The 15,462-nt window shown below is 33.4% G+C and overlaps 1 protein-coding gene across 9 annotated transcripts in view; it reads left to right on the forward strand.

Moving 5' to 3' along the window:
* The window catches only part of FKBP5 (FKBP prolyl isomerase 5), a 141,871-nt gene that overhangs the window by 70,829 nt on the left and 55,580 nt on the right, over positions 1-15,462 (forward strand). For all 9 annotated transcript variants that reach the window (XM_074311160.1, XM_074311161.1, XM_074311162.1 and 6 more), the window contains exon 4: positions 2,086-2,230. In XM_074311160.1, the coding sequence (XP_074167261.1) occupies positions 2,086-2,230 (145 nt within the window). The remainder of the gene's footprint in view (positions 1-2,085; positions 2,231-15,462) is intronic.

Raw genomic sequence — 15,462 nt, forward strand, 5'->3', positions numbered from 1 at the left:
AGTAGTCATTTTGTGTATTTGAATTAATTTTATCTATTTTGCTGGTAGAGAATTAACTCTTCCTCATATGGAATCTCTTGGTTAACCAATTCAGTTATCTTTTTGTCTTCAGTCATAAAAAATAGAGTTCTTTCTGAACAAGGTTTGTTTAGTTTTATGGATTTCTTAATTCTCTTTCTATATTATGTATGTGTGTACATATATGTATGTATGTATGTATGTATGTATTGCTATTAACTTGTACAAAAACAAATTTTGGAGATTGATAAGGACTCTATATGAAGACAAACGCTGAATGCCTTGGAATTTTGTCATGGTATTATCTTCCTGAGGCAAAACTAATAAAATGATGCTATGGGCTCTTAAAGCTTTCTCAAGATTTGAAGTTTTGGGCTAGGAATTTTTAACTTAGCAATCATTCTGAAGAGAAGTGGTTTCACATTCAAATAGGAACAAGTCTACTAACTTGTATATAAGGATCCCTGCTGGTTGCATATTGACTTTAAAAAACATCTTAACATTAGCTATGGTTTATTTTACTTTTCATTTATTTTATTAAACATTTCTCAATTTTAATATGACTTGGACTTCACTTAGAAGTATTTGATGCATCTCTGTTATAACCAGACAAAAGATTATCTGGCCAGAAACTTAAGAGGTTCAGATATTCCCAATATAATGCTTAAATGACATTTAATATTTAAGATTATATATTAATATTAAGATTATATAAAATTTTTCCATCTGAATTATAAATATGTGAATGTAACAAATAGAATATCTAGATTGGACAGGTTAATATGATGAAATGTTTTTTTTCTTGAAAGCTCTGAAGTCACTGTAAAGATTTTCTCCATGCAGAATATCAGAGATATTGAATTGGGACACTTGCAAATCAAAGTTTTATGTTCATAGTTCAGAAAAAAATTTTTTAAGATAAACCTCTAATATTTACAGACAATTCTGCTCCACAGAGCATAAGCTAAAGTGTTATCTTTGTCTTTTTTCAGTTGTTTTTCACTCATATCTGACTCTTTGTGACTCCATTTGGGGTTTTCTTGGATAGTTGGAGGTTTGTTATTTTCCTTTTCAAGCTCATTTTACAGATGAGAAAACTGAGGCAAACAAAGTGAAGTAACTTGCCTAGGGTCACATCACTAATAAATGTCTGAGACTGGATTTGAACTCAGGAAGATTATTCTTCCTGACTTTAAGCCTGGTTCTTTATCCGTCTTGCCACCCAAGATGCCCTATAAAGTGTTATATACTTTGGAATAATTAATTTTGCATACATGAGTGACAGAAGAAACTACACCACCAACACAGCTGGAATTGATTTTGTTTTCCTAGAACTGACTCAACACATTAGCAGCTTCCTCTGCCAAATACTAAACAAATAAATATTATTGATTATAATTGTTCTTTTTTTTTTTTAGAGAGTCCTTTTGGCATTTCCTTTACTAGAAAACAAGTTGATCAGCATTATACTGTATTGTTTTGTTCATTTGTTGTCCACCTTGTATATGCATTATGCAAATAACGTGAAGTACAACCAGTCATACCAGGATATAGTACTTTTTGAAATATTAAACCTATTTGGACAATCTGCAGTCTGAAGCTGCTGTGTTTGGACTAGTGGAGGATGTAAAGAGAAGTATGCAATGAAGCTTTGTTTGTAGGCATTTATTGAATGTTCTTGAATGTTTTACTTTGTGGCTTAGATTGTATAGGAACCAACTCCCATTTTGATTTGAGGAGATTTTATTTTGAAAAAGGAAGAGATGAGTCCAGTAGAGTTTGAAAGATTCATAACTCATCTTTGAAATAAACAGTACAACTTGAAATGAGCTTAAGCTGTAACATAAAAGATTTAAATTTGAGTATAAGGATAAATTTCCTGACAACAAGAGTTATGGTAAAAGCTGTTAAAAATGGAACAGATAACTTATCTCTAATGTGGTATAGCTATAACTTTGCCCGAAGGATGGGAGGGAAAAAAAAATTGGGTTACTTTTCTTTCTAATGCTTCTTTAATGATATGAAATAAAAACACATTTCTCATTTCTTGATATCTATCTTTTCTAGATTGTCAAAAGAGTGGGGAATAATGAGGAAATGCCTATGATTGGAGACAAAGTTTATGTACATTACAAAGGAAAATTGTCCAATGGAAAAAAGTTTGATTCTAGTCATGATAGAAATGAACCATTTGTCTTCAGTCTTGGCAAAGGTAAGAGGGCATTCTTCTGAGTCAAAGAAATACTTGTTAAATTTTTTTTTTTTACTAATAATTTGGACAGGAAAAATAGAGATTAATCTTAGTAAAACAGAATTATTTTAGTGTCTTAGGAATGATGGTTATTGTTTTCTCCTCAGATGCCTTTAATGTAACCAATTAGTATAATTTTTCTTCTGCCAAGAAGAGGGAAAAATATATATAGTAAAGCTATCACTATATATCTAATAGATGCTATCATTTGAATTCTGTTATTATTGTTATTATTACTTTGATTCCTTTTTTTCCATAGGCTGAACTAGTTCTTGCCACCAGGAGTTCATTGAACTTTCCCCCCAGATTGGTGTTGTAGGAGACAGAAGGAAATCCCCATAACCACCATTAGTCATTATTGAGGTTCATTATTGCCCTTTCCTTCTCTTAAGTACCTAGAATTTATAATATAAGGACTTTGGCCTAAACCCAAGAATAGCTAAACCCAATACCAGGTTGAGGAGTAAGGTGCTAAATGAAAAACTAATCAACTGAAACCCTTGTTGACCCTTCATTTACATTGGTACCAGTATGCTCTGGTGACTTCTTCCATCACTAATCCTATTCTTATAATTGGCTTCTGCACTTTGGCACAAAGCTATCCTTTCTATTCCCTGAGCTTTTGTGGCCTTCGATTGGTAGGATTGAGAGCTTCATAATTAAATTAGTACTTCTTATGAGATTAATCTTTTTCATTATGTTCTTGTTCCTGAATAACATGGCAGTCAAGATAGAATGAAAAGGAATTGTTGATTGTTTATTTAATTTAATAGAGTACACATTTTCCGGGGGGGGGGGGGGGGAGTGTCAAAAATAATATTAATTTTCTCTATTTAATAAGTACAATGATCAAATTTATATATTGTTTCAATTTGGTTCTTGTAAGCATGGATGTCTTTTTTAATTGATAGAACCATAAAGTTTATCAGTTTCTTATCCTTTGCATTTCCTTTCTCCATACCTCTTCTTTCCATAGAATTTGTCTCTTCAGGGAGGTAAGCATAATTAAAGTAGTTCTATCCGAGGACCAGAGGATCATAGCTTTAGAGCTAGGAGGGATCTTAGCAGTCATCTCGTTCAGTCCTTTTACTTTGCACAGGAGGAAACTGAGGGACAACAGAGACTGTTGACTTGACCAAAGTTATGCAGGAGGTAAGTGTCAGAGTCAGAATTTGAAGCTAAATTCTCTGCCTTCAAATACAGAACTTTTTCTGATATAAGAATATATATTCATAGCTAAGGTCTTAACAAGTAAAGGACATAAATTCTACCTAATTTCCATATTCCCCAAGAAAATGCTGCACTTACTAATAAAGATAATCCTCAAATTTAACTTCTTTAAAGATTTAAACAAAAGGAATTATTTTTCTGAGTAGTCCTTTTAAAAATGCTAACTAGAGGAGAAAGAAATATTTAACTCTGTATTCCAGAATTCCATATTATCATGGAAAGAATTCTCATGAGATTTGAGACCTGGGTTTTCATTCTAGCTTTGTCACTATCTTCATGTGTAACCTTGGGCAGATCACCTCATTTCTTTGGATTTTATTTTCCTTATCTGTAAAATGAAAGATTCACTAATATCTGTTGTAGCTCTAACCCTTTGTCTTTTTTAAAGATGGAAAAATTAAAGTGTACAAGGAAGTACTTTTCCCAGTAAACAGATTTGTGTGACTTAAATACCCTCAATCACTGTTAGTAAGATAATGTGGGATTCCAGCTTGCTTCAAATGAGCTTCATCACCATTGGCTACCAGAAAATATAGTTCTATGACCACAGCAACATGCATTGGTTTAAAAAGAAAGAAACTTAAACTATACCTTTTTTGTTGTTGTTGTTGTGGCTGAGGCAATTGGGGTTAAGTGAATTGTCCAGGGTCACGCAGATATGAAGTGTTAAGTCTTTGATGCCAGATTTGAACTCGGGTCCTCCTGACTTCAGGGCTGATGCTCTATCCACTATGCCTCCTAGATGCCCCCACTGTGCCATATTTTAGCATGTAAATTTGTGTAACATTAAAACTTTTCCTAGTTTCCATGATTCTTTACAGCATTTGTTCTTTATTTCACTTCCCTTTCTCAGCTAAATTCCTTGAAAAATTTGTCTATGACTAGTGCTTCTTCTCTCATTTTCTTCTTAACAGTATTCAGTCTATTTTCTGGCCTTATCACCCAATTGAAACCACTCTCCAAAGTAAACAATTATCTCTTAATTGTGGAATCTAATGACCTATTTTCCAAATTACCATCCTTCTTGACATATTTCCTGTATTTGACATTGTTGAACTCTCTCCTTCCCAATAGTTTAATCTACCTTGAATTTTTTGAGACTGTTTTCTCTTGTACTCCTCTTACCTATCCAACCTTGGTCTCCTTTGCTCATTCATCATCCATTTTATACACTCTTACTCTTTTAGTTAACTTAGTCTTGACAATGAGATTAATCAGTTCAAATCCACAATATCCCCAAAGCTCTTCTCTGACCCCTCTTTTCTGTCTATATTTGTCTCACTGTGTGACCTCATCAGTTATCATTTCTATACAGATGACTTCCAGATTTGTATATTCAGCTAAATTCTGTCTCTTACCCTCTAGTCCTACATTGCCAATTACCTTTTTGGACATTTCAAACCAGATTTCCTGGAAACATCTCAAATTCAATCTAAGACAGAGTCCATTATTCTTTCCCCAAACCCATTCTTTTTCCAAATTTCTTCTTTATAGAAGCTACCTTCTTTCCAAACACCTGAATTCTCAACCTCCTTACCGTTGCATACCAGTTATGTCCATTCCTTTCACTCTGCTTTCTGAAATTCCCATTTCGCAAATTGCAACTTTTTCTGCTTTCTCTTCTCTTTCCTTTCATTAACTTCAACTGACAAGAGATTTAGCTTCCACCAAATGATTTCACTAATTTTTTCAGCATTGGTTGTACCTTTTCTCATAATCTCCCTCACACTTTTCCTAAAGGGGGAGTTGGAATATTACTTAGTCCTGTCTACCACTTCCAGACTTTCCAGTTAACTTCATCACTCAGTAAATATTCCTCCTTCATTGTATTGAAATTTTTTGTCCTATAGACCCTTTCTTTGCTTCCCCTTCAGTTACCCTCCTTCCTTTCTTAAGGAATTTAATACCTGACTCTCCGTTTTTGCAGACTTCAATATTTTTATTGATACTTTCTTAAACTCTTTAAGTCTTTAAGTTCCTCAAATTCTTCATATCTCATGATCTTGTCCATTCCACCTTATCTCTACATAGGGTAGTCAAACACACTTTGGATCTCATCATTATCATAAGTGGTTTAAAAAAAAAACACAATCCAGCTAACTCTTAACATTCCTCTATCTAACTATAGCATCCTACCATTCCATCTTTCCCTATATTTTGTTATTGTTGTTCAGTCATTTTAGCCTTGTGCATTGCAACATGAAATGGAGAATGAAAAATCAGGAAGAAAATTATGGCAAGAAAATTTGACACATTGGACAAATGATGGAAAACTTCAGTCAAAAACTGAAGGCTTGAAAATTTGAGTAGACCAGACAGAAAATAACTGAATAAGACAACCAGAAATGTCAAAACCAAAAGACTGAAAAAAAAATTTTTTAATCCAATAAATGTAATATTAGAAACAACAGTCATGGAAACTCAGGTCAAGGAAAGAAATAATATAAGAATTATCCAACTATCTGAAAACTATGATCAGGAAAGAAAAAAAGTTCAGGAAATTAGAAAACTGCATCTTAGAATTATAGAGCAAAATGAAAATAGAATCTACTTAATACTTCCAGAAAGAAACTTCAAGATAAAAATTCCAAGGAATCACATAGTCAAAATCCAGACTTTCCAGGACAAAGAAAAAATAATACAAGTAGTCAGAGAGGAATTCAAATGCAAAGGAGTTACAGTAAAGATTACATAATCCTTGACAGTTTCCATTATAAAAAAGAGGAGAATTTGGAATATGTGTTCCAACAGGTAAGAGATAAAAGTTTACAAACAAAGATAACCTTTGTATCAAAGCTAAATATAAACTGACTAGAGGGGGAATAAGTGTACCTTTAGTGGTAAAAGAGAATTTTCAATCATTTCCGATGAAAAGGTCAGAACTGAGTAAGTATTTTGAAATGGGAAGGGGAAATAAGCATTTATATAGCATCTGCGATATGCCAGATAGTGTGCTAAGTGCTTTCTAAATATCTTGTTTGATCTATACAATATTTCAAGGTAGACATTATTATTTTCATTTTGCAATTGAGGAAACTGAGGCAAACAAAAGTTAAATTACTTGCCCACGGTCAGTCAGCTAGATTTGATGTCAGATCGAGTGCCACCTAGCTGTCTTAAATGGAAATATAGGTGTTAAGAGAAACATAAAAATTTTATCTATTTGTTTAATTGAAACAGAATATGTGAGGATAAGTTGTTTACAGGTTAAGAGGAAGATAAGATGCAAATATTTTCTCAAAATTTAATTTCTTTAACTCATAGAGAAAGGTTAAACTGACAGAGAGTAGGTAGTTTTATATAGTTTTAGGAGAAGATAAAATCAGAGAAGTAGGGTATTATACTGAAGAGAAAAGGATGAAGGAGAGGAAAATCTCTATAGTGTAGTAGTACATAAGATGAAATACAGAGTCATGGAAGTAAGAGCATCTCATGAACTTCATTTTCATCTGAATTGAATTAACACATAGATTTTAGTATAGAAATACATTTAAAATCAAAGGAAAAATAAGGAACAGGGACAAAGAAGATGGTAAAAAAGATATATAAGGGAATAGTCATAAGCAAAACAAACTTGGAATGTTAGAGAGGAACTTGAAGGAAGAATTAAAAGGAAAAGAAGAAAAGGTAAAAGCCTGGAATCAGGCTTAGGATAGAAAAATGAAGAATTGCAACAAAGAAGAAACAGGCTTCTTTATTCACAATTGTCAAGGAAATTCCTTCAACTACTTTCTATTTGTAAAGAATGAGGTAAGAGGAAAAATTACTAAAGGACAGATTGATGGAAAATACACAAAAAGTAATAATTTTGAAGCTGAATGAGATGAAATCATTTGTAAAGAGGCAGCTAGGTGGCGCAGTGGATAGAGCACCAGCCTTGAATTCAGGAGGACCCAAGTTCAAATCTGGTCTCAGATACTTTACACTTCCTAGCTGGATGACCCTGGGTAAGTCACTTAACCCCAGCCTCAGAGAAAAAAGAAAAATAAAAAAAAAATTAAAAAATAAAAATCATTTGTAAAACAAAAAGGTAGGTAGCAGGTTAGAAAATAGAATCTAACAATATGTTTTTAAGAAGCAAACTTGAAACCCAAAAAAGTCACACAAAATTAAAATGAGGGATTGGAGCACAGTCTGTTGTGCCTCAGTTAAACTCAAAAAAACAAAGATAGCAATTATGTTCAGGTGAGTTTCCAGTAAATAAAGAAAATATTAAAAGAAATAAACAGACAAAAAATTATCAAAATGCGCATACCCTTTTGATCTAGCAGTGTTACTACTGGGCTTATAGCCCAAAGAAATCTTAAAAGAAGGGAAGGACCTGTATGTTCAAGAATGTTTGTGACAGCCTTCTTTGTAGTGGCCAGAAACTGGAAACTGAGTGGATGCCCATCAATTGGAGAATGGCTGAATAAATTGTGATATATGAATATCATGGAATATTATTGTTCTGTAAGAAATGACCAACAGGATGATTTCAGAAAGGCCTGGAGAAACTTACATGAACTGCTGCTGAGTGAAATGAGCAGGACCAGTAGATTATTATATATTTCAACAACAATACTATAAGATGATCAATTCTGATGAACATGGTCATCTTCAACAATGAGATGAATCAAATCAGTTCCAATAGAGCAGTAATAAACGGAACCAATTAGACCCAGCAAAAGAACCCTGGGAGATGACTATGAACCACTATATAGAATTTCCAATACCCCTATTTTTGTTCGCCTGCATTTTTGATTTTCTTCACAGGCTAATTGTACACTATTTCAAAGTCCGATTCTGTTTGGACATGTATACATATATTGTATTTAATTTATACTTTAATATATGTAACATGTATTGGTGAACCTGCCATCTGGGGAAGGGGGAGAGAAGGAGGGGAAAAATTGTAACAAAAGGGTTGGCAATTGTCAATGCTGTAAAATTACCCATGCATATATCTTGTAAATAAAAAGCTATATAAAAAAAAAGAAATAAGCAGAGAAATTATTGCATGGTTGGACTCTATAGATAGCAAGTAATTTTTAACATTTTATATATGCAAATAATAAATAATACTTAAATATTCAAAAGAAAAATTGGATGAAGAAATAAACTTTAAAAACTTTAGTAGTGTGGTGTCTTGATATGCTCCTTTTAGACCTAGACAAATCTAAAAGATAAAATAAGAAAAGACCTGAATAGAACTTTAGAAAAATTGAAGATGATCGGGGCAGCTAGATGGCGCAGTAGATAAAGTACCAGCCCTGAAGTCAAATCAGGAGGATCAGAGTTCACATCTGGTCTCAGATCCTTCACACTTCCTAGCTGTGTGACCCTGAACAAGTCACTTAACCCCAATTTGCAAAAAAAGAAAAGAAAAGAAAAGAAAAGAAGAAAAATTTGAAGATGATACCTTTCTGATGATTGCTGAATATGAATGTAAATGAATTAATGTACATCTCAGGTTTACATACTACCTTTTGAAAAATTAGTGACATTAATTAAAAGAATAAGGATTACAAAAAGTGTAAAAAAGTAGACATAGTATACATGTCATTTACAGATTATAATGAAATAGAAACTATTCAATAAAGCAGCCTTTACATATACATATATTGTATTTAACATGTACTTTAACATATTTAACATGTATTGGTCTATTTGCCATGGGGGGGGGGAAGGAGGGAAAAAGTTTGAACAGAAGGTTTTGCAAAGGTCAATGCTGAAAAATTGCCCATGTATATATCTTGTAAATAAAAAGCTATAATAATAATAAAAAAGCATCCTTAAAGTAAGAACTAAAAATAATTAGAGACTAAATTATTCAAAGAACCGGTAAGGCAAAGAAAAATTATTGAAATATTAGGAAATTTCATCAGAGAAAATGACAATAAAGAGACAATATTTATGTGAATCAGGCATACAATTAAAAAATAAGAATCTCCAACTAAGTTACAAAGTAAAAATTATGAAGATTTAAAAAAATTAGTAAAAATTGAGAGCAAAAAACCATTCCCTTGATAAATAAAAGTAGAAACTACTAAAATGCTTATATAATTTTAATTGATTTTATTAAAGGGGAGAGAAAAACTAGATTGTAAAAAAATAACAACTGAAAAAGAAATAGAGGAAATTGTCAGAATTATTTTTCAATTAAATGCTAACCAATTAATAACTCAGAGGAAATAAATATTTACACAAAATATAAAATATCCAGATTACAAAATAGGAAGTAGACTTTTTAAACCCAATATCTGAAAAAGAAACTGGACAAGCCATTAATCAACTTTCAAAAGCAAAGAAAACTCCAGGACCAAAGAAATTTACAATTGTTTGCTTTCAAAGAGAAATTAATTGCATTAGCTTTTTACTCCCTTCCTGAAAGAGCTATCCCATGAACTAAGAAAAAAAGAAAGAAGGGGAAAAGTGGTTTAGCAAAAATAATCAATATGACATTGTCTATATCTCTCATCCCTTTTACCATCATCAACTTTTACTACAGAAACATTTACTAATAGAAATGATTTGTTCTTCAATATAACTCAATCAGCAAAAAAAACCAACCTAGTGATAATTGGCTTATGATATGTATGTATGTGTGTGTGTGTGTGTGTATGTAGATAGATAGATACCCAAATTCCAAGTTTTTACCCGGTAGGCCAAGAAGCACTTTGAAACAAAACACTTAATCTCCCTTTCTCTAGCAAAAACTTGGAAATCAAATCTGAAAGATTAAGGTTTTATGCCAGCATCAAATAGATTGGAGGGAGGAATTTCAAAGAAGATCGAATAGGAAGTTAAATAGTTTCCCAGTTCTCCTGAATCAAGACTTCATAGTATAGTTCTATTTACTTATTTTGAAGTAAATTCCAAAAATGTCAGTCATGCACATATTTGAATATAAACTAAAAAAAAAACACATTCCAAAAACAAAATATATGATTTATGATGATTATATTTACTTCTTTCTAATTCTTCTCTAACCACTGTTTTCTCTGAACTGGTGTTTTATACCCTGGAGAGAGACAATAAGCACTTACTATGTTCCTGATAATGTACTAAGTGCTAGAGATAAAAATACAAACAAATAAGAACACCTACTGTAAGAAAGCTTACATTCTAATGAATGAAAACAACAAATAAAAGAGAACTAGAAAGATGGTAGAAGATCCAGGAAGGAAAAGATACTCTGGTAGTGGCAAAGTCTGGAGATAATAATTAAAGAGGTCTGAATGGAACTTGGTTCTCTTCCAATTTTTAGTGCTTTGATCAGATCTTTCTTGATAGTGCTGACACAGTGGGCAACAATTATGTGAAAACTTCAAATCTCTATGAAGACAGGGATCTTGAACACAAGAGTTTTAGAATTTTGCAAAACCATTCAACTGGATATGCTATATCTCTTCCACATCAATATGCTCTGCAATAATGCTGTTCTTAATCCTTCCATGCCTACCAACACTACATACATTTTGTCCATGTCTTCCCTTAAATTCAACACATAAGGTCTGCCCAGTATGTTCTCACCCTCTCTATATCATAAAGATATCAGTAGAGTAAATGAGATGGCCTTTGTATTTTTCACTCTTGCTATATAACCAGCTCATCTTCCTTTTCAATTGTACATTTGTTTGATGACAGCATTCATTCTGCTTCTTCTTTATAGTATCTTATTTCTTATGTACTGCAACCAGCTTATATCCATTATATGCCAGTCATTGCCCTCTTAAGTAAGAACTCATTTTTAATGAGACTGTAATGTTCCATGACTTAACACAAGATGTTATTATTAAAAAGAGGAATCTTTATTTATAGAAAGAAATTTGGGGTTATTAAAGGAACTTTGCAATTTCCCTAAAGTAATCCAACCTATACCTTTCCAGATTCTAGGTCCAATCTGTTGTCCATTTGAAGTGACTCAAATACACTTATGTGATTATATTTTTATAGATATATGTACAGTATGTATATATATTTTATACATATGCAGACATCAATATATGAGCCCTTTTAGTTGTACATCATAATCCGGATCTGCTTCATTTTTGTTGCATGGATGATTAGGCTGTTCTCTTGAGTGACTGTTGTTACAGATCTTTTCTTTGAGACACCACATTGTTCTGGGGGCTTGATAATAAGCTGGAAGACTTCATCATTGAAAGGGAATTCTTCAATATAAACACTGTGCTGGAACTCCTCAGTGACAGTGGTAAATATCTTTTGTGAGAGTACATCTCCTTGCTTTATGCCTTGCCTGATAGTAATGATTAGAAGGTCAATATCTCTGTTGTTATAACTTTCAAAGAATATTGCACAGTTTTGATATATGTAACATTTTACTGGAATACAGACTTTCAAAAGCCTTTTCTTCCACTATATGAAAGTCTTCTAAAAAAAATAAATAATAAGCATAGCATGATTTTTAAAAATATATCTTTCAGGCTTATATAATGGTGAAAATTCATTGTACTAAAGAATATTTGTGAAAGCCCATTTGTTCCCTATTTCATCAAAAGTACTCTTGATTTGTTTTTTGTTGTTGTTGTTATTGTTGTTGTTGTTGTTGTTGTTGTTTCATATGCTGGGTTACTCCCAGTGAGGAAACTCCCTCTATCAGTTCAGATCAATAATAGCTCTACAACTTATAAGTTTTTAACACCTGCCTAGAATATTGGAAGATTAAGAGATTTGCTCAGGGTTACACAACCTATTTGCCAGAGGCAGGATGTGATTCTTGGTCTTACTCTTAAAGTTGGCTTTTTATCCATTTTACTATGCAGCCTCTCATCTATATATTATTCTTATATATGTATATAGATAGAAAAGTCAGCATTAGTTTAGCTGTTCTCAGTTATCTTTTCTTTTTGTTATTAAAATGGTATAGATTTCTCTCTCTCTCTCTCTCTCTCTCTCTCTCTCTCTCACACACACACACACACACACACACACACACACACACACACACACATACCCTTTTCTTCGACATCTTTTATTCCTTTAGGTATCCTAGTGAACTGATAACCTTGTTGCCATTATAATTGTGTCATTTACATCATAGATCACCTTTGGGTACACATAATTTAAAGCAGTTGGCTTTATAGCATTGTCATTTCTACTTTCTGCCACTATTGTATAGTGTATTCTTTGTGGTATAGAGAGTTTGGTATAATAGGTTTTGCATTTGCATATATATAATGAATTTGTATTTCTTTCACATCTTAACTTCTTGTTTCATCTGTAAGTGTTCTCAGAATGATTTTGTTTAGTTGTGTCTTTTTCCAAGCTTTCATTGAATTGGCCTTTAGCCTATATCACTTCTGTCTGTTTTATGAGATGATGCTACTTAATCTTCTACCAGCTCTTCTGATAGAGATTATTCATTCTTTCTATTTTGTATCTTTTATACCTCTAGCCTAGGACAATGCTTGGCACATAGGAGGTGCTTAATAAATGCTTATTGATTAATTTGATCCTTCATGTAATTTTCAGTATTGTCAGATTTTCACTTAGAACAAAAATGATATCAAGATTAGCTACTACACTGATGGTAAATTATTTAACTTGGCTATAAGCTAAGACTTAAAGTGGAAGGAGTTTTGGTGTACAACTTTTTGTTTATAGGTATTTGTGTATGCAGTACAGCCTCATTGTTCAGAGGCAGCAAAGTGTGGATCAGTTCTCTATTGTTTGTGCTAATTTTGGACTGACAATACCAAGAAAATAAAGGTTTTCCACCAGTCAACACTGTACCTTTCATATATAGAACCATTAGTTACAGCAATGGAGAAATTTTGAATGCTATGAATAATTTTACTTACTTTGGCAGTGTACTTTCCAGGGATGTACATATGCATATAGATGAGGTTTACGCACACATTGCCAGAACTAGCTCAATATTTGGGAGGCTCCACAGAAGAAAATATGGGAGAGAAGAGATAGTAGGCTGCCTACCAAATTGAAGGTATACAGAACTTTTTTGCTGATTTTATTGTTGTATGCTTGTGAAACTTGAATAGTCTAACAGCACCATGCCAGAAAATTGAACTACTTCCATTTGAATTGTCCTTAGGCAAGATAAGGTACCAGACACTGAGATCCATTCTCAAATTGAACTGCCAGTCATTCAAACTCTGCTGCAGAAAACATAACTCCAATGGGCTGGCCACATTGTTTGAATACCAGACATATATTTGCCTGAGACCCTATTTTACAAAGAACTTATACAAGGCAAGTGCTTATATGGTGGTCAGAAGAAGTGATACAAAGACATTCTCAAGATTTTTCTAACAAAATTTGAAATTGATTGTGAGACATGGAAGACTTGATCATGGTATGCCCACATCAGAGAAAGCACTGTGCTCTGAGCAAAAAAAAAAAAAAAAAAAAATATTTCGCTGGTTCAAAAAACAAAACAAAACCATGAGGTGTACAAACTTAGAAACATCTCTACTCCAAATGTTCCCAAGGCTTTTTGTGCCTAACCTGTGCTAGAGCCTTCCAAGTTCCTATTGATCTGATCAACCACAGTTGGTCACACTATACATTGACCCTGGCATTGTAATGTGATTTTGGTAGTACAAATAAAAATAACAATTGAACAATTTACATTTCCAATATGTTATTTCCTTTGGTTTGTTACCATGGATTGAAGGTTTTCCTTTTATTTCTGCTAAGTATACCATAAATTCACAATTCTTAATTTTTTTTAAAGCATTCCAAAACATCCTGCTTTGATTTGATAATCTCTTCGGTGGGAATCCACAGAATCATCTAACTGATTTTTCTTTGTCTTGTAACATTTGTTCAAAGAAATATAGACTCTTTCCCCTAATTTGAAGACCAAATTACCTTCTATCATTATTTTTTTCCCCTCCTGAGGCTGGGGTTAAGTGACTTGCCCAGGGTCTCACAGCTAGGAAGTGTTAAGTGTCTTGAGATCAGATTTGAACTCAGGGCCTCCTGAATTCAAGGCTGGTGCTCTATCCACTGCACCTCTAGCTGCCCCACCTTCTATTATTAATATCAGGATTTTTGAGTGAATTTTCTTCTTGCTAAGGTCTGATAACTTACAGGGTTTTGTCTTCTTATGTTCACATATTGCTTACTTTCTGACTTTTTCTCCTTTATGGTAGTCCCCGCTAACTATATAAAAACTTTTGTCTTCCACACTGAGGAATCCATGTTTCACCAAATTTTGTCTCAGAACTAATTGATTTCTAGGGGGAACAACAGTACTAGTGATGAGATCTAGATAAGAGTAACTAAATGAAATTAGGATTAATTGAGGTCTAGTGGCAGGTTCAGGGTACAGGGAATCAAATAGAGCTCCCCTGCAGCCCCTTTGGATTCAGCACAAGGATACAGAGTTAAATGAGATCCAGTAGTGGTGCAAGAGTCCCTGTAAAGAAATTTACAGACCTGAAAACCTAGATTGATAAAAGAGGTTTATTATGGGGTTTGGAAGTAAGATTAAAAGATGTTAGGTAAAGAGAGGAGGGCACCAGAACCAGGTGGTTCCAGTGGGCAAAAATCCTTGACAGGCCTTAGGCCTGCCATGTTTGGGACCTCTGCAAAGAGACGACTCCAGCTTGGCTCTTTTATAATAGGGGGCTTTGGCTACAAGCTGAAGGGGGCTTGTGGGTGGGCTGGGTTTCATCCAGGGTTAGAATTTGAATTGAATTCAATGGGTTTCAGTACTGAGCCAGATAAACTGTTTGTGCTTAGGGTGGAATCCCCTAAGGCAGAATCCAAGGAGGTTTTCTTTTTTTAAGGATTTTTCAGAGTTCTGGGGTTTCCTTGTCTTTAGTACCAGCTGGATGTAGTTGCCAAATGTCAAATCCGAAATCCTATTTCAGGGTTAGTGGAGCTCCATATAGCTGCACAAGCTAGTATTCTGCCTATTTCCTCTTGCTCAGAGTTCTATTGCAATGCTGAATGCTCTCAAGCTGCAGGCCTAAACAGAACAAGCTTATACC

This window comes from Sminthopsis crassicaudata, chromosome 4 (genome assembly GCF_048593235.1).
Source record: "Sminthopsis crassicaudata isolate SCR6 chromosome 4, ASM4859323v1, whole genome shotgun sequence".
Lineage (NCBI taxonomy): Eukaryota > Metazoa > Chordata > Mammalia > Dasyuromorphia > Dasyuridae > Sminthopsis > Sminthopsis crassicaudata.